Raw genomic sequence first — 24,448 nt, 5'->3', positions numbered from 1 at the left:
GGTAGCGTGCCACGATCGAGTGCATCATCGCATACAATCTACAATGCGCGCTACATTCTCGATAACATGATGCTTGTTTTTATTTGTTGTTTTGCGGAAGCCAAGAAGAAAACAACGGAAATACACTGGAAGCTCGTGTAGCTGGTGCGCATGACTGCTTTTGCACGTGAACGTTTGTTACAGGGTGTATCTGAACTGGAGATAGAGTTTAAGAGAATTCAGCTTTAATTCAGGACAAAATGCCCTTAAAACGATATCAGTAATTTTGAAGTAAAGTTAAACTTAAATAATATATTTTTAGTTTTTCTAAAACAATTCTATTGCGAACAGCTAGCAATTATTAAAACAAATCATTTGTATCACCCTTGGCCACTCGTGTATTAGACAAAGTCCCCTAGCAACCAGACGGTATGTTTGTTTGCTCCTGACAACGGCGACAATACCAAACATTTAGTGTCTGTTGGAGCCATGTAACGCGTCTCAGTATAAAAATATTATTTCCTATTAGTTAAATCGTGAATTCCAGTGTCCCCTTGCGAAAATGTTTCGCAACGAGTATAACCTTGCGATGGAGCGTGACTCGGGCAGCGTTTCGTCCGTGTCCTCCTTCCAGGTGGACGATCTCATGGAGAAACTGAAGCTCCTGAACTACGAGCGACTGCTGCTGAAGGAGATGAAGATGAAGCAGATCAATCGCTACTACTTCCTGCGCTCCTTCAACCCTGGCGAACAGTTCTTCATGTTCACCTCGATCTGTGCCTGGTTGATACGCAAAATCGGTAAAACGTTCGATCAACCGCAAGAGTTCGACGATCCAAACATTGTGATATCGCGCATCATAAAGGTGCTGCAGGAAATGGTAGGTTTCGAGGGTGTTTCCAAACAGAAACAAAATTTCTAATACCGGGATGTTCGATTGCAGGATGTACCCACCGACTTCCAAACGAATCGGCTCATTCAAGGAGCGGGCCCGATCTGTGTCTACATCATGGACTGTCTCGCTACGCAAGCACTCAAGCTAACCAAGTTCCAGATGAAGCGTCCCGAATGTCGCAAGGAGGACGATCCGATGGTCGATCTGATCGAGAACGATTCCGAGATTATACTGGAGAAGGTGGAAGAGGAACAGATGGCAGGTGGCAGCGATGACAGCGATGACGAGCGGAATGGGCTGTTCGATCTGAGCTTCTCCGATCCGGCCCGTTCCGCTGCACACACTCGCAAGGAAGCGCGCGAGTACAAGGTGGATTCACTGTCGGACAGTGAAGCTTGGAGGTTAGAGCTGGAACGTGTCCTTCCGCAGCTGAAGGTTGTGGTAAAGACGGACCCGCGGGACTGGCGCGCACATCTCGAGCAGATGAGAAGTTTGCGAAGTAACATCGATTCGGTAAAGGGATGCCGTACAGTTCCAGCAGAACAGAGACGCGAGTAATCGTGCTTCCTTTCTAGGCAACCGAAGAAACGGACAGTCAGCTCGCCAAACTTCAGTCCGACATTAGCTACGTGATGGAGAAGATCGAAAGCCGCGAAAAGCATCTAAACAACGATCTGAAGGATTTGATCGCTCAGTACAAACAGATCCTGATCGAGCACAATCAGGCGACGGGACAGATACGGCAGGCCGAGCAGGAGAAAACCGAGCACGAGCATGAACTGTCCAAGATCACGAACGAGCTGGAGAATGTTAAGATTCAGATGGAGCAGCGTGGCAACTCGATGACCGATGGCAGTAAGTGTTGGAGCAACACCCTCCTGTACGAGCAACTACTTGTACACCTGTTCTCTGTTTGTCTAACGTTTGTAGGTCCTCTGATCAACATCAAGAAAGCGATCTTTCGCATCAAGGAGGAACTGTGCGAAATGGACATCAAGATCGGTGTAATGGAACATTCGCTCAATTCGGAAATTGTGAGACAAGGCTCACAGTACGCGGAGCTGGACTCGCTCGTAATGGCTGCTCACTAATCACAGTGTTGTTTGAGAAGAATATGTGGAGTCAACCTCCTATCGCTTTCGTTTGAAATAAAAATCATGATAAACAGTAACGTTAAGATCATCTTCTTGATGGGGCGATCAAGTAGCCTAAGACCGTTGCAAATAGCAGCAAGACCGGTTCATAAGGCAGGACCGTTCTTCGTGCCCCAACAGTATCAAAATAAGAACTTACTAGACGAGACTTATGAAATTCTTGCCTCAGTGAATATTAAATTGCCCAAGAAGCTATTTGAAATAGTTTTTGCAACCACATCACATTTTGTAACGTTTGGTCTAAAAATCTCAATTGAAACCTCGTATATTTATCCCGTTCATTTCGGTATTCTAGGCAATGAAAGGGCAGATCGATTGGCCAAAAAGGACCTCACGAGCACATGCGTGGCTCCCAGTCTGTCTGCATGACTCGGTGGCGATGTATGTGGAGTATGTGGGACACATATGAGCTTGGGAGGTTTCTACATTCGATCACCCCCCCTAAGTGTCCTTGGATCGTGGATCCAAGGTATGTCAGAAGTTCGTGCGTTCATTCGAAAGCTGTCTAGGGTTAGGTCTAACCATTTCGCATTGGGCGAGCATCTCCAGCGTATAGGACGGGTCGACTCCAAAGCATGTGGCTGCGGCCTTCAATACCATCACATAGATCATTTCCATGGTTTTGTGAGGAGTACGAGACTGCTTGATTCTCCTTATTGGACGCAGTTCGGGACATCGGCACAACGCATAACGCTCCTATTCGAGATCTGCTGGGAGGCGAGGATGACACCTACCTAAGGTCTATTGTTGAGTCCTGCCGAGCGAATGGTATAGTAGTTTCGTACCTTTCCTTCTTTCCTTCCACTCCTACTATTTGTCTGTTGTAGCTCGCTTGTATGTATGATGATGAATGACTAGATGAATGAATAAATGTATGAATGAGTGAGATGATAGAGGGAATTGGTAAGACATAAGCGGAACATCTGGGATCCTGTATAAAGATCGCGCATGGAGGTGTTGCAGCGGCTAACAACAGCAGACACAATTGGGTGATGGAGAAACTCTGGATCTACATAACCAAGGAGGTACCACGAAAATTATTCTCTTTTGTAATCTAGTTTTAGGCAGTTTGGTCAGGCCGTCCTTTATGAATAACCAAAAAAAAATCATATATTTTTATTGGAGATAGCTGTCCCCCTAACAAATGTCAAAGAGAAATAATGAAAGAATTCTAAGGAACTATTAAATATTACCTTAATTCAAGTATAACTTATAATACAAAAAGCATTGCATGGTCTCACGCACAGGGAATACAAAATGTGCATATTCTTCCCCGAAGCGATCAATGCTAACCATCCCTTGCTCCACTATCGCCCTCAGGAACGCCTAAGGAAGGAACGAGCAATAAATTATCTTCGATGAAAATATTTGTTTAACTTTTCATCACAACCTTGCGCCGCTGCTTGCTTATTTACGCAGCCCGGCCCGATCTGTGGCCGCGGCCGATAATGTGAACGAAACGCACCAAAGCACGCCATCGAGATCACGACGAGTGCCTCTCGGTGCCATAACCTTTACTTAATTGCACACCCCGATCGGGCTTTAAGCTGTTTTAACAAACTCGCAGCAAAAACTCGATCCGTACCCCCAAACTACGTTGCGTTCGAAGGGCACCCGACCCTGATCGTCGACGTGCAGATGCGATCTCGAGCAACCCCTAATCAGGTTGTTTGTATTAAATTGGGACAGTCGTAGGGAGGAGGAGTTTTCGCCAAAAAAAAAAACCATCAGGAAAAAATAAACACGTTCACTATAACAAACATGGTCGTGATCTCGTTAGCAGATTAATTCGTGCAAGTCTGCATTTTTTTTTGTCTGTCTGTTGGTTGGTTCCTGTTGCTTATCCGTCCGGCAGCAACGATTATCCTGGACGTTGCTTCGGACGCACTGCTGCTGCCATTTGGCCATTGCAGACTATTTTATGGAGCATAATTACTATCAACAGCCTTGCAGCTAGAGAAAAAAGCACCTAAAAACATAGGATCAATATCAAATGTAAAGTTTCTCATAAAACTATCCATGATCGTCGATTTTATCGTTGAATTTCCGTCCGTTTATTCCGTCTATTAGTTTTTCTTCTGCTTCTCACATTCGTGCTTTACATTCTTGTCCCACGGTTTTGTTGTTTTGTTTCCTCCATTATCACACGGCCAACCATACGCGCTGCTTTTCGTTTTAATTACTATGAACAGTAGCAATAGTGCTTTACACGGTAGGCTATTTATCGATAGTAGCAACGGTAGCAGTGGTGTGACAAAATTGATTTTCTTTTTTCAACGCAAACAGACAATACACATCCATCGGCAAAGTCTCCGTTTGCCAAGCGTTCCTGTTTCCTGTGACCTTCAGCATGTTGTTACCGGGAAGCCCAAGGAACGGGGTGCTCGGAAACAACACTGCGCCATCACTACTTGTGATCACTATCATCTTGTGTCGGATAGAAAAGTGGACTTGAAATTCGCACCCTGCTCTTCTATCCCCACCGATCATCATTTACATGCTTAGATCTGTTCGTCCGTCCACAGGCTTATCTCATTGGCAGGCTCAAGATATACAACGCTGTACCGACCGGCAGGCACCCTTACTTCAGTACCCCATTTTCATCCTCGCACACACACATACACACACTAGCTTTTCACGCGGCGCCATTCACATAACGCACCTCAGGTCCCCTGCAGCCATTGAACGTAAGCGTAACACAGTTGAAATGTCTACTCTAAGTCTACATCCTTTCGCTTTTGTTTTGCTCCTACTATGTCAGCTACCTTCTGTCTTACACACAGCTCCCAACGCTCCTAACCCTTTTCCGCACTCACTCCAGTCCCTTTCTTATATCAAAGCGTTCTATCATACGTGTTACCGAGATATCTGTTGTTGCTTTTTTTGTTTTAATTAGAATTTTGTCTATCAGCTACTTACACACTATTTAGAACGATCTTTGCCTTCACATTCCACCTTTTCTAAAGCCAATCTGCTCCTGCCATCGTCCAACCTCCCAAACTCATTCCCCATTAACGCGTGATTTGTTTTTTTTTTTTTTGTTTTTGGTAGAGAAGGAATTCGTGTTTCATAAAAACAGCTGAGTTTAAGGTGGGCAAAAAACAGCTAGCAGAAGATATATTTTACACAGTTCCTTAGAGAGCTGGGCACACCAGGCCGGTGGTTGGTTCACGCTCGTCCACGTATCACGGCATTGCGTCGGTCGTTGTTGTGTTGTTTCGCGCACAACGCAAATTTTCAAAGTGTGTTGCAGTGTTGAGTGTTGCATATTAAATTCATGAGAGCGATGTTTGCACGATGCATTAAGTTAGGCATGCTTCCGTAACGCCACGTAACAGCTGTGCGTTAGTTTTTTTGTTTGCGTGCACAGGGAGTTTTCATTACCAAGGCTTTAGAGCAGGATATCCCGAAATGTTGACACTTTCCACTTGTTTGACAAAAGGAAGTTTGTTTTGTTCTTGTACACATGTTCGTATAGTTAAGTTTTGTGCAAAAATATTGGTTTCAAAAATTTGGATTCAACAATATTGCAAGTAGGAATCTTAGTAATAAAACCGAAAATAGTTGAGAAGAGGTAAAAAAAAACCGTGGGACAAACTCAAACCCGTCTGGGAATGCGTTAAACAAACTCCGGGATACCCATGCAATTCCAAGCAACACAATTAGTAGTTAGTAGCTGATAAACAGTCAGTCAAGATCAGCAGTATTTGCTTACAGAAATATCTATACTAAAACCGGAATTAAATCAAACTTTATGCTGACACTTTATGTGACACACGCACAGCAGGCCTCCTCAAAAAAAACCAAGCCACACTTTCCTTCTAGCATTAAGTGAAGCGTTTAACATTAGTTAACTTAGTCAGTGCACTCAACAACGGTCGCTACTTTCGTCCAGCGCTCTCGGCAGTGGAGCCACCGCACTGTCACTATCCTCCGGATCGTTCGTCTCGAGCGACCGGTACTCGGAATCGGCCGAATCGCTCACATCATCCGCGATCGAGCCAAATCCGGCTCCGCTACCGCCACTTCCGATCGACAGCAGCGACTGTACTGGCGGCGGCTGTTGCGAGCTGCTGCCGTGGATGTTGGTGGCGACAAGCGGATGGCGAGTGCTGCTGGCAGTGGACGCCTCACTGTTGTTACCACTGTCGGCGGCGATAGTCGGTGCTGCCGGTGCGGGAACGGCTTGCTGAATCGATGAGGTGCGAATGGCAACAACGGAAGTGTCAGTAGTGGCGCTTGTGTAGCAAGCCGGATGATCCTGTGCCGGGGGCATTTTAGAGTCCAGCCGAGTGATGTTGTAGAGTTAGGGTGGATGGAAAGAAGAAGAAAAAGAAAGGCAACACGGATTTGCTTTACTTCGTGAGCGTGCAGTTAGGATGAACGGTCTGCTTACTGGTTAGGATGATGGTGAATGATGCTGTTAGTAATGCGCGTTATGTGTGAGTTATGGAGGCATGTCCCCGTAACGCCCGGGCGGGTGTCGTGCGTGCGAAAGGAATCGCGAGTATGATTTTGTGGCCCGATCGGTTAGCATGAGCGGAGTAGAACAAGTAGTTAAGGAAGGGGGAAGCTCTAGAGAAAGCAACGAGCAACCGTCTGTACCAAGCATGTTTGGGAAGGCAAGTGTAGCACCAGCAACAGCAGCAGCAGTAACAGGAGCAAATACGCATACGATCACTATGTGCAAGTTGAATGTGCGTCGAACATACAAAAAGAAACAATAATCGTACAAACTAGCAGCATTAGGCGCGTTAGACTTTGACTAACTCGGCGTGTTAAAATCGAACGCCGGCGGTAGGAAAACAAAATTGACTAACATTCCAAACGAGCTTTCTAACACCGAAAGTAGTTTAAATCATTTTTTTTTTGGTTTTTATTTTTAAATTTTCATTAGAATAATTTCACTTTTCGTTTGTATTTAATCTACGGGTTTTTCCGTCTGTTCCGTTTCCTTTCGAGAAGCATCCTCCTTCCGTAAGCTAAGCATTGTTCGATACGACAACGACGACGACGGTTCGTTTCGCTTCTCTACCCTCACCGCTGCTCCACTAGCTTTGGCTGGTTCTGGGCCGTACTTTCGAGCAATCACTCTGCATTCTGGTCTAGTTCTAGATGTCCCTCACAATTTTCAACCTTTGCCAATCGGTTCTGTCAACACATAGTAGTGTCGCTGTGCAGGCCCCCCGGTAAAAAAAAGCTGTGTCCCTCACTGTCCCTGCCTGCTTTTGTGTGTGCCTTTCTATTCTAAAATGTTTAAAACACGGCCATCACGGTATGTTGCTGTTTGTTTTTTGTTTTTGATTCTGTTTCTGCCCGGCTCCTTTTTACACCACCCGAGATATCTCTCCACCGTTCTGTCTCATCGATCCTGAGAAATCAATGAGAGACCAAAGAGTTTGCATTGTTTAATATTCGATGTTTATACAGCTTTCTTCCCTCTGAGAAAAATAAAAACAACGTTTCCTTCCCTCCCGTTCCCTTCCCCTTATCCTATATATCTACTGCCGCTCTGGTGGTTTGGCATGCACACAACACTATGTTTGAGGGTGTGTGAAACAGCTTCATAGTTTCCGCCTATCGCCACAACTTTAGGGCAATCATGCACTCGATTTACACAACCCGCTGGATTCTATCACTGAATTTAAAACATCACCGACTGAATACATCATCATTTTACATCACAATCGTTCTGATCTTCATTATCATCTTCTTTCCTTTGTTTTTTTCTTTTCATCTCATCTATCATCATCATGATCATCATTCCTCGTCGCCGTTGAGTAGTAGAAAAGCTTTAAGCAGCATCAACTGGAGGAAAACCGAAGGAGGATCACAATCAATACACAAAACGATTCAACAAAAAAACCAAACCAAAAGTCACTAAAGCGAGAGGGGTTCTGGTGGTGTGGCGGATGCGGATGCAAAATATATAAGAGCAAGCGCCCTCAGACAAATAAAAAAAAATGGATCCATACACCTATCATTAGGCAAAAAGGATACAAACGTACGTGTGATGCGGCATACGTTTATATGTTTTACAATTATTGCCATCTAGCTACGACGCAGATATAGATATAGAAACAGCAAGCAACGGTAAGCTGCTGCATAATCTGGTTAAATGAGGTATAAACTGAACCACACCGTTTGAGTTAGCTACACATGTTTCGCGAATTCATGTATGATGAAGAGTAATCCGGTGATGTAGCATGAGTTGTAATGAGTAATTGAAACACATTTCCCTTCCTCAGCAGCACTATCGATGAATAATGAATTGAATGGATTTGTGGAATGGAAGCAACCTTTTACAACATTTGTGTTTAAAGGATGAATTTGAAAACAAAACAACATCTAAACACATTAGCTTTAAGCAAAAAATATTGTACGGCGAAAAAGTAGAGCAGTATGATAGTTGAACAAATAAGCGATATGGGGATCCCACATGAAGGATGAACAATTACAATGTAAAACCGTAGACAAATAGATACGGTTTGGTTTTGTAAATGGGCTGTTGCTAAATTCAAATGTTTGCTGATTGAATGAGAGGAATGGAACGCATGGAACCGTACCGAGCATGTTGCGTCGGTAAGTGCACGTCCGGTATGAAGATGTGTGAAAAGGCGTGCAGAATGTACAACAACCACACGATCGATGCACGGTGCAGGAGTGTAGCAGCGAAACCAACCAACAGCGAAAGGAAAGGTACAGTACAGCAGAGAAAACAAAACTAACGCCCCGAAACTAATGGGAAAACTATCACAAGTAGAAATTTACCGTCGCACTACTGCTACCGCCGGTACTCTCCGGAAGGCCACCACCACCACCGCCGTCGGTCGTCTCATCGTCGTCGCCGGCCGCCGGATCTTCCTCCTCGCACACGCTCTGATAGCGGATACGATCGATGCTACCGGTCGAATCGATGCCCGCCACCAGATCGTCATCATCGGTGTTGCTAATGTTGCGCTCCCGGTAGCTGCTGCGCTCGACCACACCGGAATCGATCATGTCGCGGCTGGTAGCGGTCGGTGATTTGCTACCATCCCCGATCAGCCGCGTCGACGTGGAGGCCGGCTGTTCGGTTTGTGCGAAAGAATCTATCAGCCGGCCGGCGGCGCTGCTGCTGGATTGCATTGCGATCGTTACTTCAGCCGTTGGAGGTTGTTGGTGGGCTGCTGAAATATCTGCCGCTGAGTCACCGCTCAGGGACGACGCTGTATCACCTATTGGCAAAAACCAAAAAAAACGGAAGGAAAGATATTGTACACTAACGTTTCTTCATCGACTAGATCGATTCCACCGCTGCTGCTGCGTACCTCTGGGCTCCTTCGTGAGCGTGATAGGCTTTAGCCGGACGCGATAGAACCGGGTACCGCGCGGAACACCGTACCGGTTATCATCCCTGCGTACATAGCAAAAGTGTTTGTTGATGATGGTGCCGTACCCGAATAATACGGCTGGTAGGTGATTCTTTTTCGGCTGTACCAAACCGAGATCCTCGTAGCAGCTTTCGTGCAGGAAGTACATGTAATCTGCCACCTGAGGAAGAAAGGTCAAGATTTAGAAAGCATTCTTCATGGGACATCTTCTTACACTCTGCTGACTACGAACCTGCGGAATAATGTAGTGCGAGTGTGCGGCATTCCACACATACGAGACGGTGTCACCTTCGACGCAGTTTAACAGCTGGATCGCATTCTTCCGGTGCTTTTCCACCGCCCGTGCCAGCGCACTCTTTTCCAGCTCGAGCGTTTTCATGCTTCCGTGCAGCTTTAGCAGCTCCTCCGCCAGCTGCTGCCGATCCGCTTCCACCGCTTCCAGCTGCTCCCGGCAGCTTTGATCGGTCAGTGGACTCAGTTCCGGGTCGGTCAGCGATAGAATCGTTTCGCGCATGCGCATAACCTCACGCGCTAGCTGCGATTCCTTCTCGCGCAACTCGTCCAGCTGGCGATCCTTCTCGTCGAGTATGCGCTTGTACACGTCCGGACTGCTACTGCCGGGTGAACCGGCCCCACCATACGACCGATGCAATCGGTTCGCACTACCCGCACTACCGACGGGAATGCCAGCACTGCTGCCGGTGGCACTCGCTTCCCATCGCTGTCGCTCCTCCTCGATAGCCGCCCGTACCGCCCGCTCCTTGTCGCGCTGAAAATCGTCCCGCATCTGCGCCACCAGCTGCTCGTGCGTCGCTATGTCGATCATGTCCGGCTTCTCGATCTTCTCCAGACTCGTGTCGGACGGCGACCGGTCCATGCTGGTGGCCATCAGCTTGAACCGACAGCGCAACGATTCGATCTCCGTTCGGTGCTTGTGCTCCAGCTGCTCTACCGCCTCCTGGATTGCCTTCTTGCGGTCTACCTCGGCACTGGCCAGCTGACTCTCCAAGCGTCCGATCACTTCACGCATCTGCGCGATCTGTTCGTTCAGCTGCTGCTTCTCCTGCTCGTAGCTCGAAACGGTTTCGATGTGGCTTGCCTTCATCGTGCTGTTGTCCGACCGCAACGATTGAATTTCATCGTCCTTCTGATGCACGCTCTTGCGCAAATCGTTCATTTCCAGCTCGTGGTCAACCGTAAGCTGCTGGATCGTTTCCCGTTCGCGATTGCGTGCTAGCTGCTGGATGTCATTCCACGCACGGTTCATTGCGCCCAGCTCGGACTGAAACTGGGTGCGGTTGCTTTCGGCCTCGGTACGCACCCGCGCCAGCTGATCGCGCAGCATCATAATCGAGTCCTGCGACAGCTGGTAAACACTGCTCAGTAAACCTTTGAGCCTTTCTACCTCCAAACGCGTGGTGCCGAGATTATCCTACGGGCAAAGGGGGAGGGAAAACAAAAATTTTCAAATCTGAGGTGAGCGTTTTGCATTTGCGGTACATCGTTAGTTTTCGTCATTAGTTCCAAGCCGTCCTTTCCAGTCCAAACGATGCAAACGAAAATCAAACGAAAATAAATACCCACGAGAATAGATTAAGGGTTGCTTTCAATGGTAACCCTAATTTATCTCGTAACAACAAATAAAAACCAAAATCATCCCATAAAAAGGCCCAATTTGGTTTAAAAAAAATAAAAAAAAGGCAAAACTATGCTAGTGTAACGCATAAAACTGAAACAAATTGTAATACAAATAAAACAAATAATTTGTTTCGTGTTTCGTCCGTATTTCATTCGGTGGTCTCGCTGTCTGTACCTGCAGGAGCAAAATGACGGTTCCCTCGTCATAGCTGCTACGACCGCGGGCCAGCAGACAATCGGCAAACGGGTGCCGAATATCTTGCGAATAGTACGGCTGCTGCTGCTGATACTGCTGTTGTTGTTGCTGTTGTTGTTGCTGCTGTTGCTGCTGCTGGTAGTGCTCCAGCTGTTGGCGTCGCTCGACACTGGCCGCACTTGATGGCAGCGATTCGTCGATGTAAAATTCACTATTAATAAACTCGCCTTCCTCGCCGGGCGAACGCAACACTACACTGCCCGGGCTCGGTTCCATCAGTGCCAGCAGCAGCAGCTCCTGCGAGCTGCTCGAGCGCTCCGATGAGGAGGTGCGTGTGAAAATGCCTTTACGCAGCCGGCGCCCCCCACCCTCTAGTGAGCTTGGGACGTACAAAGGGCAACGACCGTCAAGGCTTGCCGCACTAGCAAAGGCTCCAGCTGAAGCATTTTCTTCCGGTATCGCCGGATGAAACCCCGACAGCAAGGTAGGGTGCTGTTCCACGAGCTCCACCGTTGCAGGAGGTCTTGCGGTCCCATCCTCACCAACCGTGTCAGTGGAAGTTGTCAAAGTGTTAGTACCCATGCATCTAGCTGTGTTAGTAGTAGTAGTAGTGGTGGTAGTAGTAGAAGTGTTTGTCCCTGTGATCGCTGTTGTGCAAACAGCAGCGTCCGGAGGAATTATGTCGTTAAATCGCACCTCTGTTAGTGTCTCCGCACAAACCGTCTCTATCGGTTCGGTGCAAGTGGCGACGGTGCACGTCACCGGAACAACAGGCAGCTTCGGTGTTTCCTCCTGCCGCGAGGAGCATCCGTCGACGGGACTCTGATTCTGCACCTTCTCATAGTCCTCTGTGTCGGTTTCCGATTCCGCTCCGATCCTACAACACACACACACACACAGCAAAGCAAAAAAGATAAGTTTAAAGATTGCACCACGGGGGTTTCAATGTTAGGCAGTTCGTACTTATCACTCTCTTTAACCCCCGCTGCCTGGTCGGGCCCATTCGAAGAAGATTCGACATTTTCGTTACTGGACGATGCTGTTGCGTTGTCTTTGCTTCGAACTGAGGCATCGTCCTTCTCGCCACTACTCCCTTCGTGTTGCTGCTGCTCTACCGATCGAGTATGAAAAAAATCTATCACAGAAGCTATGTTCGGTAGCGGAAACTTTTCCGTCAGTTCAGGCAGGTGGCGGGACAGTTCCTCAAGGTCTGCAATAGAACAAAAAAGAGAAGCAACCAGACCACAATGAATAAAGGATGCACGTGTCTACCTTATCTATAGCAGCATCCTTTAACGCATACCCTGCTTGTCCAACGCTGGTAGACTAGAATCGAACACCGATGGTGCCTGAATGGCGTAGGACGGTGGCATATCGTTCATGCCAGGAAACAGTGTGCTCAGGAAGTGGCCTTCGAATAGGGATGAAAACTCCTGCCGCCTTGCTACCTCCTCGTTGTGTATCGCCATCAGGCGGCATGCTAAGTCGGAAGCCCACTGTAAAACGGACACCAAACGTATATGATCTTCCCGTTTCACGGCACGGTATTCAACGGATGCTTACCCTTAAAAATGCGCTAGAAAACATGCGCCGACGGACCACCTCCGTTACAGCGCTTACGTATATGCATGGCACCATATGGATTTGCTCGATGATGCTCAGATGCTTCTGCAAGCGCTGCAGCGACGTGTGGTACAGCTGCAGGGTACTGTCCAGCTCGTGCACCCTTGTTTCCACGTTCATAATGTACCTGTAACGAACAGACGCGAATGGGTAAAGTGCAAACTACGGTTGCAAACCAACACACATACTTTATCCTCTTGGTTAAGTTGAAACCAAGCTCGTCCTTCGCGCTCGTGCAACGGCGCCGGTATTCGAGCAGCTCGGTATGGTTTTTCTTCATCAGTCGCAACGTGTTTTGATGCATCGCGCACAGGTCCGGCAGCACTGACACGTCACCTATCTTGTTCGCCCGATCTTGATTCTTCAATATTCCTTGTGCCAGCTCGTTCTGATCCTGGAGCAACTTTTTCGCGCTCGCCAGCAACTCATCCAGTCCCCGCAATCGTTCCTCCAAGCCCTTTACAACTTTTATATCCGCCTGCAAATGAGCGAAACAACAACAAAAAAACAACCACGTGAAGCATGCCCGCTCGTTACGGAAACACACACACACACCATACTTACACTTTGCGACGCTTTCACCGATTTGTCGATGCGCTCGTTCAAATTTACCAGCAGCGTGCGGTTGAATTTTTCGATATTGATCCGACACTCCTCGGCCATACGCTTCAGCGTTAGTTGACCATCCATTGCCGATATCCAGTCGAGCAGCGATATACCTTTCGCACGCTCCAGCTCCGTTAGCGTGACCTCCTCGGATGTACCTTCGGCCGCCGTTGTCGTTTCGGCACCACTTTCGGCCGCGGTGTCTTCTGCTCCGGGAAGCTCCGACGACGAATGAGCAGATTGTGTCGCCGGATCGTCACTTGTTTTCACGGCCGTCGATTCAATCGCACCGGGCACACCCGGCTCGGACTGTTCATTGTTGCTAGCGGTGCGGCTTGCTCCGCTGTTGGTCGTTACGCTCGGGTTAAACACCTCGTCAAACACACCGTACGGGCGTGATTCGGCATTTTCCATCAGCGACGAAAGGATTGGAATGTCTGCCAGCTGCTGAAGGCTTTTGTCAAAGCTGTAGAAGACATTTTAGCACACATTAACACCTTTGCCCAATCGCATCGCTTCACGCACATCACTCACTTTTGCAAAATTTCCATCTGCTCCTCGTGCAACCGTAGCTGCTCTTCGTAGTTACGGTTAAAGTATTCGGAGCGCTCCTGAAACACCTTGATCGTGTCCTCCATGTTGGCGACCACTGCGGCCCAACCCTGCTGCTGCAGATGCTGCTCGTGTATGAGCACCTCGCACCGTCTTAGCTCCTCCCGGCCCATCTCGTAGATCTTTTGTGCTAGCTGGGCACGTGCGGCGACCGTCGTGTAGGAAACGGGAAGCTCCAGACTTTTCCTTACCAGACCCTCCAGATCGACTTCAGCTGTGTTGCGCGCAAGAAAGCGAACCAAACAATATTACTATCTATGATTTCTGTTTTCCCCACCATACGTACTCTCTTTGATCGGTCCGGGGGACAGTAGCGGTGATTCGCCCACCGTTTTGCAGAACATGTAGATCGGATTTGTGTCGGTACCGGTTGCATAGTGACAGGCGCGACTATCGTCCTGCAGCAGCTCACCGCCACTGACGAGCAGAACGATGCTTCTGGCCGGTATCGCATGGTTCCGCTCGATCACCTCTTTAAGCTTCCGGATGCTGAAAGCAAACGTGGAGTGTCAGTAAATTAGTTTTCCGAAAAGCCACCTTCATTTGCAACAACACTTACTCCTCAAACATGCACTGCATCTTAAAGGTCAGCATGCGACCTTGATCCACGTGAAATACGAACATCATGATGCCGGGGGGGATTTGCCGACGCTTCGTTCCGTTCCTATTCTTCTACGACGATCGTCGTCTGCCACCGTTGCTCTGCGTCCTTGCCGTTCGCTGTAGTTCGTGCCTCCACGCGCGTTTCACCACGTCAGCCAGCAGCGGTGACACACTGGAAGAGCCGCACCACCGCATTCGTTTCGCTCGGTCTAGTCTACGCTTTCGATATCCTTGGCGATCCTTTAGCTGTGTGGCAGCGCATCCCTTGCCATGCACGCACAAACGGTTCGCAGTATCGAACAAGACTTTGGCTGTATGTGTGTGTGTGTAGAAATCGCACGAGATGATCGTGCCGTGCAATTTCGTGCTTGTGTGAAGGTTCAACTATCTGTGTTCCCTTCGAGGACCGTGCTGTTTGTTCGGGAGGATGTTTGTTTTATCTCAGCACACTCCAAAACAAATACACACACGTTCGTCCTGACGGCGCTACAGTGGTGACACTCCAATGGCAACGCCACCGGTATGGCGCATCGCTAATGCAACCGCCGCTGTGTGTTTCACGTGTGTTTCGTGTGCAGCCTATTGCTCCAAACTCTCTGTCTGTCCCTACCGCCCGGTCCAGCTTATTATTACTCTCTACCACACTCGATCGATTTCGCCGTGCTGTGTGTGCAGTTTCTATCCGCTACAGTGTTGCCGCCTGCCGGTCTGCACTGCTCCACTGCGCATATTATCGGATCGCACGGGAATGTGGCGCCGCCTGCACCAACAACAAATCTGCTATGACGCTGCAACCTCTCGATGATCGCTCGATTGCGATCTACTGTTTGTTGCCGTCGCGTTGCAAACGCGTGCCCTCGCGTTTCCTGATGCACGAGCCCTCTCTCCCTCTCGCTCTCCTCGGGTGCGATCTCCTCGATCGTTCTATCTAGCAGCAACGTGTTGCACCAACTTGCTGTGTGGGCGAACTTTGTCCGTGTGCCAGGGAAAAGGGGTTGTATTACCGGGCGGCTGTTCGCTATGTCTCTGCCTTCCTCCGACACACTGTCTACACCGTGTGAGTGTGTGTGTGTGTTTTTTGTTGCTTTCAACGTACGATTCTGTGTGCTGTGAAAGTAAACAAAACGAAAACAGACTCGATTAGATGAAATGTTGCAGAATCACAGCAGCAGAACAGCAACAAAATCGCTAAACAGTAGTGGGGCGGCCATGTGTGGTGGTGAATTTTACAATGAATGCTTTTCTCCCGGTGCCGGTGGCACGTTTTTTTGCACACTCCATGCACGTGGAAGGTGGAATGCGGCACACGCTCAGTTCATTGCACCGGCCCTTTCGGTGCCGCAACGCTGGTTCATTACCCAAACGGCGGTGTACAAGCCTCTCTGAACCAATATGTTCGCCCCGTCTGAACGCGTGTATGTTGCGATGGCTCTTGCATTCAATTAGTGTGTACCCTTAACACAAACGCGGAGGTCGTTAATCAAATCACCCAGCCATCGATAGAAGCGGCACATTGCCCTAAAACCAATCGTTTATGTTGCGGCTTCATGGGCCACTGGCATCAATCGCGATAATTTGTTGGCAAAAGTTCTTCCGCGTAACAGTCGCTGCTCTGATAACGCCAACGACACCTTGGTGCGGGTATGGTGGCTAATGCTTTCCGATTGATAATAAACCTGCCCACCGCCTACCAAACGTGCAAACAGCACGACATTGGTAAGGCATGATGTGGTCCAGGGTGCACAGCCCGGTAAGGTGAAATTACGTCTTAAATAGCAGGTGACGGTGATGTGCCGCTTGCTGTCTTCATTCAACATATTCCCTATCGTACTAACACCACCACCGAAAACGACAAAAACAACTGATCATCAGCTAATGGCGGAGGGTGGGGGGGGGGGGCAGGTTGAAGGACAAACAGCAGGCCATTCAGCAGAACAAATGGCGGACGGGGAGCGGTGAGGGTTGGGAAATCCTACCCCAATGAAAACACAATCTCCCACTGACCTAATTACGGCCCGGCTCCGTATCTGTCAAACGGCGCTTATGGCGTGGTGTATTCGAACGACGGAAGACGGGATACACACACGCCACGTACGCATACACTGGCAGTGTATGGCCCCGGTGCATCATCCGCATCCATCCTCCATATCGCTAGCAAATAAATGGGTAAACAAACATTACGAACCTCTCTCCGTGTAAGTCGTTAAATGCAGACTATTTACGCCGTCAAATATGGGCCCATTCGGGCGAGAAAGCGCGTTCACCGAGGGATTTTTTGTTGTTGTTGCTTTTCGCTCAATGATAGCACCGTTCATATACCCTTCGACGCCAGTTAATCACTACCTTCCCTCTAGCGGAGGAAGTGTTGGGCCGTGATTTGCGCTCAGAGTCTACAACTTCAGGTCAACTAAGTTTAAGATAGAATGAAAATGGAACGGTCAGACGTGATTCACGAGGGAAATAACCTCTCGGCAAACAACCTTACAAGTAGACGACACCTCTCTGCCAGACGCATGTGAAGGAAATGATCGCGAACGATCGCCCAAAAGGATGTTTTAAATTGCAAGTGAGCTGTGGAATACCAAGAGAGCTACGGGTATGTTTCCGGAAAGTACGGAAACCCGGCATAACCTTCCGGCGTCCTTCCGAAGAATGTTTCTTCTAAATGTACCGCTACTGTTACTCCATTTGCTGGATACACACAACACTATTTAATGCTGCCTCCACAAACAAACGGCTAATCGCTCGGGCGAAGGTTTCCTTACATTGGCATGCGCAAGAACACAACATACAACGTTCCGTTCGTTGGTTGGTTTTGTGCCATACTCCAATCGAACGTGTTGTGTGTTCGACCTGAAGGTTTACCGTGCCGTGTGTGCCCGAGTGTAGTTTCTTTCTGCGTGTTGAGAGAAGCCGCCGGCATTAGACGGAAGTATCTTCACGGCCTTAAAGAAGTGGTTGCGTCCTACATACAATTACAGATTGCTTCCGATGTACATTTTTCGCAACAACTTTTTGCGGAAGACTTCGTACGCAAATATCAGCAAATCTGTTTCCTAGAGGTCGATGTAACCCATTTATGAAACTATTGCTTTTCTGATGATTCTGAATTAGCTTGATCGTGTATTCGCTTTTGCGGTCCTATTATGAGTAATTTTGCTTTAATAACCCGTTAACTGATGGTCAGTATTGAGGAGAAACAAACCATCCTAAAGACGTCTAAAACGCGATGATCCGTGTAATATTTCGTCCGTAGCGCACCACTCGGTACCAACCGCGCCCGTACGATCGACAACCCAACAACATCGCCAGACATACTAATTGCGCATGTTTATTATTATTATTTTGTCGTCATACCTGTTTTCCTTTCCGCGAACAATGACATTGCACTCAAAACCGATACGTGTGTTTAAACCCAACCATCCGATTAATGCAACCTCCCCGGACGATCGCGCCCAACTTCCTCTCCGGATCAACTATGTCACCAAGTCACCAAGGTGCTCCTCCGTGCATAAACAGCAGAAACATCTGATCCGTCAGAAATGCGGCCTAGTGTGCGTGATCGCACATGTTCGAGCTCGAGCATCGGCCGTTTTGGGAAGTGTTCTGTGTGGGTATCGGACACGCAAAACACCCGTGCCACCCTTCTCCTGCTCGCTGTTAAGACACGCACCGAAAAACCCCGACGGCGACGGAAAAGCATCGACAAAGCGTTCCAAGTCGAACTTGAAACCGAACGTCATGGCGTCGTGGAACTAGTTACAACCCTGACGCTTACTATCACAGCACATTGCCCTTGAATGATGGGAAGCGAGATTTGAGTACAAGCGGTTACAAAATCGTGCCTCAAATTATGGGTATGTAAATTATGCGACCCACTGAAACACAACGAGGAACAATGAAGTAGAGTTGGTTTTTTTAATTATTTTTGCGAAAAACTTTACTATCAAGACAACTGTATGGATGTTTTCAAATATCTAACGAACAATTGTACAACAAAATGAAGTTGCATTTCAGTTTTCGAATATAAATTCTCAAACTACAACCGATCCTGCCATGCAAATGAGATGATCTTTTTTCCGCTTCATTATCATCGGAATGAAATTCGATGATTGCGATTTCGAGTAGCCACCTTGAACTTTTAGATTTTTCAAGTCAGCGTATTAGGTATTCTTGCAGTGTACGATGCTACCTGTACCACAGTCAGTCGAGTGGACTTGCTTCCGCAAACATGAATCATGGAGGGAGCCGAACGTCAAACCCGTACATTTTACACTGCTGCGCTTGTTATCTAAAGTCACAAACACACCGACCAAACGTACTTTACGCACAGGCAGAGACAGGCAAACGTCCCGGTTTTACATTTTTTGGGGCATTGATAAGAGAGTGTGGCCTTCCCTCCTATCGCCATTAGCATCGTAATTAAACACAGCTGACGAAGAAACGGGGCGTTGTGTACACCCAACCGATGGCGGTTGACATTTGAAATGGACGATTTCTATTGTGCCGCTGTCCACCGTATTCATACTGAGGTGTCTTTCTCTTTCCGGGTTAATCGGTCAATCGGGTCCAACGCGGGGTGGTGCTTTGTTTTCTTCTTTTCACCACCCAGCAGGACAACGTTTTGTTTCGCCATTTTTGTTTTTTCTCCGTGCCGCCATAAAGGGTGGGAACGCGATTACACAACATAATGCAATGTGTGTGGGCTTCTTGAAGAAAGGAATGCATATTTCATGACCCTGATTGCGTCAAACCGGAAAAGGTTGGATGAAAGTGAAGTGGCACACCCGCCAGTCGGTAGAAAAACAATGGAGCTTAATGAATGTAGGAAGACGAAAGGGACAATTTAGCCGAACGTACATTATTATTGCTTGGGGGGATGGCATACGATCAGATCTCGACATTTACTACCGATGAAAGACACCAATAATTGAAACAAAATTGTGTTCGAAGGGTTGATCGATCAAGTCAGAGGCGGTTGATGGGAAACGAGAAAACATACATGTGCTTCTGGTTATCTTCAGGTGAGCTAATACTTAACGCCACAGCAAAAGCTCTGATAAAGATGATGAAACCACCTTTACACTAGTGTACGTTACTTACAAAAAGTGGAAATTTCCCATTTCTTTCCATTTTCCGTGCGATAGCTTTTTCATTACTGTTCAGCCACATTCTAGCCTGCGTACGGATGGAATCGAATGCAGCAACGTTCACCAGAACCGGGGCTATTGCACTTGCACGTGAGCGATCAGCAGCATAATGCGTGGGATTTTAATTCGCTACTTTATCAGCCTCGGCTAACCAGGCCAGCGCATTGCTAGGGCCAGCAGTACGTAAACAACAACAAGAAATCGATTTCAATATTATCGACCCATTACATCAGCTAGTAGCGGGACCAGCCAACCACGAGCAACCGTCCATCTCGGCCGCAGTAGACACACAAAGCCAAACTCATCCTGCCTCCGGTATTTACCCACGCCTCCCATAATGGTCCGGGGATCGTTGGATGGTAGGGACCAGTTTAACTCCACCCGGCTACGGTAGGGTCCCTCCTGCTGCGCGATGCAGCACGTGCATCGTAATGTGCAACGCCGCACAAACAGTGACAGACCGGTGGTGTACACGGGTAAACAACAGGCGATATCAACGCATCCATCGGAGGGGTTGTTTGGCACTCGGTAGTTGTGTCTAGTCGCCCCTTCTCCAGCTCGAGATTTTTGAGCACTGAAGTGGCAAATGATCCTCCCGACAAACGGTCGCTAGGATTAGGGGAGGTTTTGCAATGCTGGAATGGAATAACAAACGCCCGACAAGCAGGCGAACTAGCTGAGCATGAACGAAACAAGTGAACTAATAACAACTTTGTGCTTTAGAGGGAGTGAAATACTGCTGTGCCCTTTGATCGTCTGAAGATCGTTCGCTTTTCAAAAAATAGAATTATTTTCTCGATATTTCATTCGATGACTCAGTTTACTATCGATCTGTAACGTATGCTTTGGCCCCTAACGACCTCCTAGGTTATGCCTGCCATTTCTGGCGCCGGTCTTCATGTGGCAGGAAAGGGTTCATATCCCATCCAGACCGTCCCTCCGTAGTGAGGACTGACTGACATGACGTAATATGTCGTTAGATCCAGAGGCGAAAGAGGGGGTTATACTTGGCTCCTAATTTGAGTCCCCCTGTAGCGGACAGACGGCCCTAGCCGACCGCCTACTCTGCCCACCGTTGCATCTGCTACTGCAGTATTGCAAATCCTGACGCCCTTTTATACATCTTTCGGGATTGGGAACATATTTTCACTTCTACACGAAAATGTTTAATAGATGTCAGATTCGGGACACCCAAAACAATCGTTCCATCCTTCAGGCATAAAGTGACGAGGAAACCCGATGGTGATTCCATCTTGCTGAAGCTTTGATCAATAATTTTGTAGTCTCCGTCTATGAGAGGAAGGATATCTTTGACAAACATAAAATAGAACTCCTTAAGAAATCCACTATATAAGGACATTATCCTATCATTTTGTAGCCTGGACTGAGAAGAGATTTTTTTAAACGACTACCATGCCTAAGGTCCCAGCTATCCTTCGAAAGCGCCACCCAGGAAGAAATGGAATAGACCTCCAATAGACTAGATATATTATCCCTTTATGGAGTAACGAACGTACATCCAAACCCAGAAGAGGATCAAGTCGTAAGTTTAGTTACAGATAACACATCTTATAGTATGCCAAATCTAACAAATCGAATTAGTGTTGACATTGTAAATAAATAGAATACTAAGTTCTGTGACTCCCTCGACGAACATTGGTATGTGTGTGTGCCAGCAAAACCGCCACACTAAACCCTTGTTATCCTTGCTTCGAACCACAGAAAGGCGACTTTTGCACGTTGATTCATACCCAGTCTGGTCAAACATGAATGAACACAGCTACTTCACACACACACGCGCGCGCACACGGCGTTATATGTTTGGTGCCACTTTGTTGCCGTGCGTTAGTCTTCCTTTTCTTATGCTATTTTTATGACATGTTCCCACCAAACCAAAAACGACGTTACAGACACCCGTGTCGAGTGAATATCCGCGTGTGTGGACAATCGTGTGGCTCATTGCAACACCACCCCACAGGCAGGCGATTGAACTTCTTCACGACGACAGTGCCGCTGCTCCCTTTGTTTGGACGAACCAACCCGTGATGCATCATCGCCACACTGGTAGAATGCAATCGGGGGGATGTCATCGTCGGGCTCGAGTATGCGCGCACACACAAAGGAAGCGGTCGTACGCGGTTTTGCGTATGAAAAGTGCACGACACGAAAGCAGGTTGAAAAAATCTCGGTCCAGTGGTAAACGCACGTCACATGATGGCACAGTGCAGGCGAAATGCACGTGTTGTGATAATTCTCTTCGAAAAAGCTCGCTTGATGACCAGTAAGACATACAGCAAATGGCAGCACGCACAGCTCCAAATCACAACGGTTTCACGCATTCGTACGACAACGCAACGTGAACCAGTATCGAGGGCATTATTTGTAAACATTGCCTCATACCGCACACACTGACAGTCGCCCTCAACACTTGTGTGCCTTGACGGCTGGTGTTATTGTTTTTGTTGTTGTTGATGATGACGATGATGACGGTGATGACGATGATGATGGTGTTAGTAGTCTGGGTAGTTGCAAGAGAGAAGAACGAAATTCCCTGCTTGAAAATACAAATAGCGCACTTGTTCCGGGGCAAAATGGAGCAACCGCGTACTCGGTCACCACTGGCTGTCACCAGGTATTTTGCACGTTTCGAATTAAAACCCGTCCGTATGCTCCGCGGTAGCTTTTGTTCAATCAAATCACCAAACACACACGCACCGTGTAGTGCAAATGGCGTACGTTCAAAACACACTTCGAAAGACCCTTTGCTCTAGCAGGGCACAAGATTTAGGACGCATTTTGTTGCGCCTACTGCGATCCACACACACTCTGCTTTATCCATCATCGCACACGCACGTAAAAACGACGTCATCCGCAAGAGAACGCGTTGTTGTGTTTGCGAACATGTATTGCGTACGTTTTTCTCTGTAGCTTTCCTTCGCGATTTTTGGGTGGGGGATGGGGGGTTTGAAAACGGGATCGCGGGTATCGCTTTGATGGGGAAAAGGGATTTACTTTATCATAACAAATGAGATGCACATCCAAGTATACGCAGCCACACACACACCTTCATACATACGACGATGTTAACGATTTTTCACCAAGGGAAAAGCACAGGTACAGCTGGGGTTTTCAAGTTCGCGAGTCCGCGAGAACGGTTCTGACCATCGAGATCGCTTAAATGTTATCGAACAACTGACCAAAGCGAGGCAACATGCAGCGCGAGCACACACCATACAAAAAAAATCACCCATGTAGATGTGTATCAACCACACACACGGACACACGGCCACAGCAAAGAGAGCAGATAACCTTCAGCCAGCAGAGACTTCAGCAAACCAACTAACAAAAAAAAAATACAAACACAACACACAACACCACAGTCTCACCCCTTCGTTTACGTCACTTCCGACCGAAAAAAAGACATTAGAAAGAGACGAGACTCTTCCAACACTGGCAGGCATCAGCAGGGCAGCACTTTAATTTGCCAGCGGGCTGAGCTGTTGCTATACTGCTTCCGATTTCTTCGCACACGAGGCTGATTCACCACCCCACAGAACAGAGCGATTGCCTTTCGATTTCTGCTGATTAGCTGCTCTTTACGCAGTTCGATAATTAACCCACACGGAAAACGGCCCCCCGGGTGAAGTGCCACCAACCAACCAAACATAACAAAGCAACCTTTGCTGCATGTGTTGGTGGGTTGTGTTGTGCGCACACACACACACACGCAGGAGCTACTCTATACACAAAGCTCTTTTCACGCGTCTGGAGATTGGAGTACCGATCCCCGGAGCAAGGACCGGAAGGGCAAACTGGTAGACCTCCTTTTACGATTGGTTCCGTATGGCGTGAAAATGGGATTCCCTCAACATCGACGGGAAACGGGAGAAAAATAGAAACGACATTCGCACACACACACACTCGCACAACACTTGCTTGCCCTTCCTTGTGGTGTGGTTTTGTGGATCTCTGCCCTGAAGCACACTTACAATTCGGAGATATGTTGTGTGTTTTTACGCCACCTTTTTTCCTTCTGGGTTATGCTGATGGGTCGCGATGTTTGGTTTGTTGCGCTACAACACTTCAGTGTGTCTCTTTTTCCTTGGTTCAAAGTTCGAACAATTTCAACAACGATCGACACACACGCACGCGAGCGCACCACCTGGATCACAGTTTCGCGTAACAGCAGTACGGGCACACCGTCCGCTCTTATTGTTCCGCGAGAAGTTTCTGAACAACAGCAGCGAACGGACGACGGAACGAGCAAAAAAAACTCTTGCTTTTCAAAATGGGCTGAGAAAATAAAACTGTACACAACGAAACGCACACAGGCGCAACCGCTGACAGCTGATTTTAGAGACAGCTGTCAAAGGCATGTTTTCATTCAAATCCTTTGTCCTGCGGTTTGGTATTTTGGAGCAGAGCAACGGGTCGATTGGATTATATTATTTTCAATATCTTTTGATAATAATAAACCAAAACCTTTACTTTTATAAAGATTTCTTCTATTTATCGTTCGCTAAAATTTCCAGTCAAATCCTCAACATATGGGCATAGACACATGCTTTGCAGGGGTGTCGAACTCGAATACAAATTTCGTTCCGATCATGATCGTTTTT

The 24,448-nt window shown here is 47.8% G+C and overlaps 2 protein-coding genes across 7 annotated transcripts; one reads left to right on the top strand and one right to left on the bottom strand.

Annotated features, from left to right (window-relative positions):
* The first annotated feature begins 444 nt into the window (after positions 1–444).
* Positions 445–2,047, top strand: LOC118513544 (intraflagellar transport protein 57 homolog). The gene is made up of 4 exons (XM_036059426.1): positions 445–859; positions 923–1,387; positions 1,450–1,729; positions 1,805–2,047. The coding sequence occupies exons 1-4, from the start codon at positions 542–544 to the stop codon at positions 1,963–1,965; spliced, it is 1,224 nt and encodes a 407-aa protein (XP_035915319.1). The 5' UTR covers positions 445–541; the 3' UTR covers positions 1,966–2,047.
* Positions 2,048–4,058: 2,011 nt separating this feature from the next.
* Positions 4,059–24,135, bottom strand: LOC118513543 (RB1-inducible coiled-coil protein 1). 6 transcript variants are annotated; one of them, XM_036059424.1, is made up of 14 exons: positions 23,819–24,135; positions 14,636–15,786; positions 14,363–14,565; positions 13,999–14,290; positions 13,423–13,930; positions 13,047–13,336; positions 12,799–12,985; positions 12,539–12,731; positions 12,199–12,445; positions 11,932–12,112; positions 9,634–10,833; positions 9,339–9,561; positions 8,800–9,245; positions 4,059–7,836 (listed from the first exon to the last, which is right to left on the bottom strand). In XM_036059424.1, the coding sequence occupies exons 2-14, from the start codon at positions 14,701–14,703 to the stop codon at positions 7,789–7,791; spliced, it is 4,086 nt and encodes a 1,361-aa protein (XP_035915317.1). In that variant the 5' UTR covers positions 14,704–15,786; positions 23,819–24,135; the 3' UTR covers positions 4,059–7,788. The 6 variants fall into 6 exon arrangements, with proteins under 6 accessions (XP_035915317.1, XP_035915313.1, XP_035915315.1 ...); XM_036059420.1 differs by having other exon boundaries at positions 4,059–6,289; XM_036059422.1 differs by having other exon boundaries at positions 4,059–6,289; positions 23,852–24,135.
* Between the last annotated feature and the right edge of the window lie 313 nt (positions 24,136–24,448).

The sequence above is a fragment of the Anopheles stephensi genome, chromosome 3 (assembly GCF_013141755.1).
Source record: "Anopheles stephensi strain Indian chromosome 3, UCI_ANSTEP_V1.0, whole genome shotgun sequence".
In the NCBI taxonomy this organism is placed as follows: domain Eukaryota; kingdom Metazoa; phylum Arthropoda; class Insecta; order Diptera; family Culicidae; genus Anopheles; species Anopheles stephensi.
Note: the sequence above shows the minus strand (reverse complement) of the source record. Positions and strands in the feature narration are given on the sequence as shown.

Bases quoted from the DNA above. Each gene is read 5' to 3' on its own strand.
- LOC118513544 (XM_036059426.1), top strand. From the start codon at position 542: ATGTTTCGCAACGAGTATAACCTTGCGATGGAGCGTGACTCGGGCAGC. The intron at 860-922 runs GTAGGTTTCGAG...GTTCGATTGCAG, and splicing joins TAAAGGTGCTGCAGGAAATG to GATGTACCCACCGACTTCCA. The intron at 1,388-1,449 runs GTAAAGGGATGC...CTTCCTTTCTAG, and splicing joins TGCGAAGTAACATCGATTCG to GCAACCGAAGAAACGGACAG.
- LOC118513543 (XM_036059420.1), bottom strand. From the start codon at position 14,703: ATGATGTTCGTATTTCACGTGGATCAAGGTCGCATGCTGACCTTTAAG. The intron at 12,986-13,046 runs GTATGTGTGTTG...TGTTCGTTACAG, and splicing joins AACTTAACCAAGAGGATAAA to GTACATTATGAACGTGGAAA. The intron at 9,562-9,633 runs GTTCGTAGTCAG...TTTCTTCCTCAG, and splicing joins CGCACTACATTATTCCGCAG to GTGGCAGATTACATGTACTT.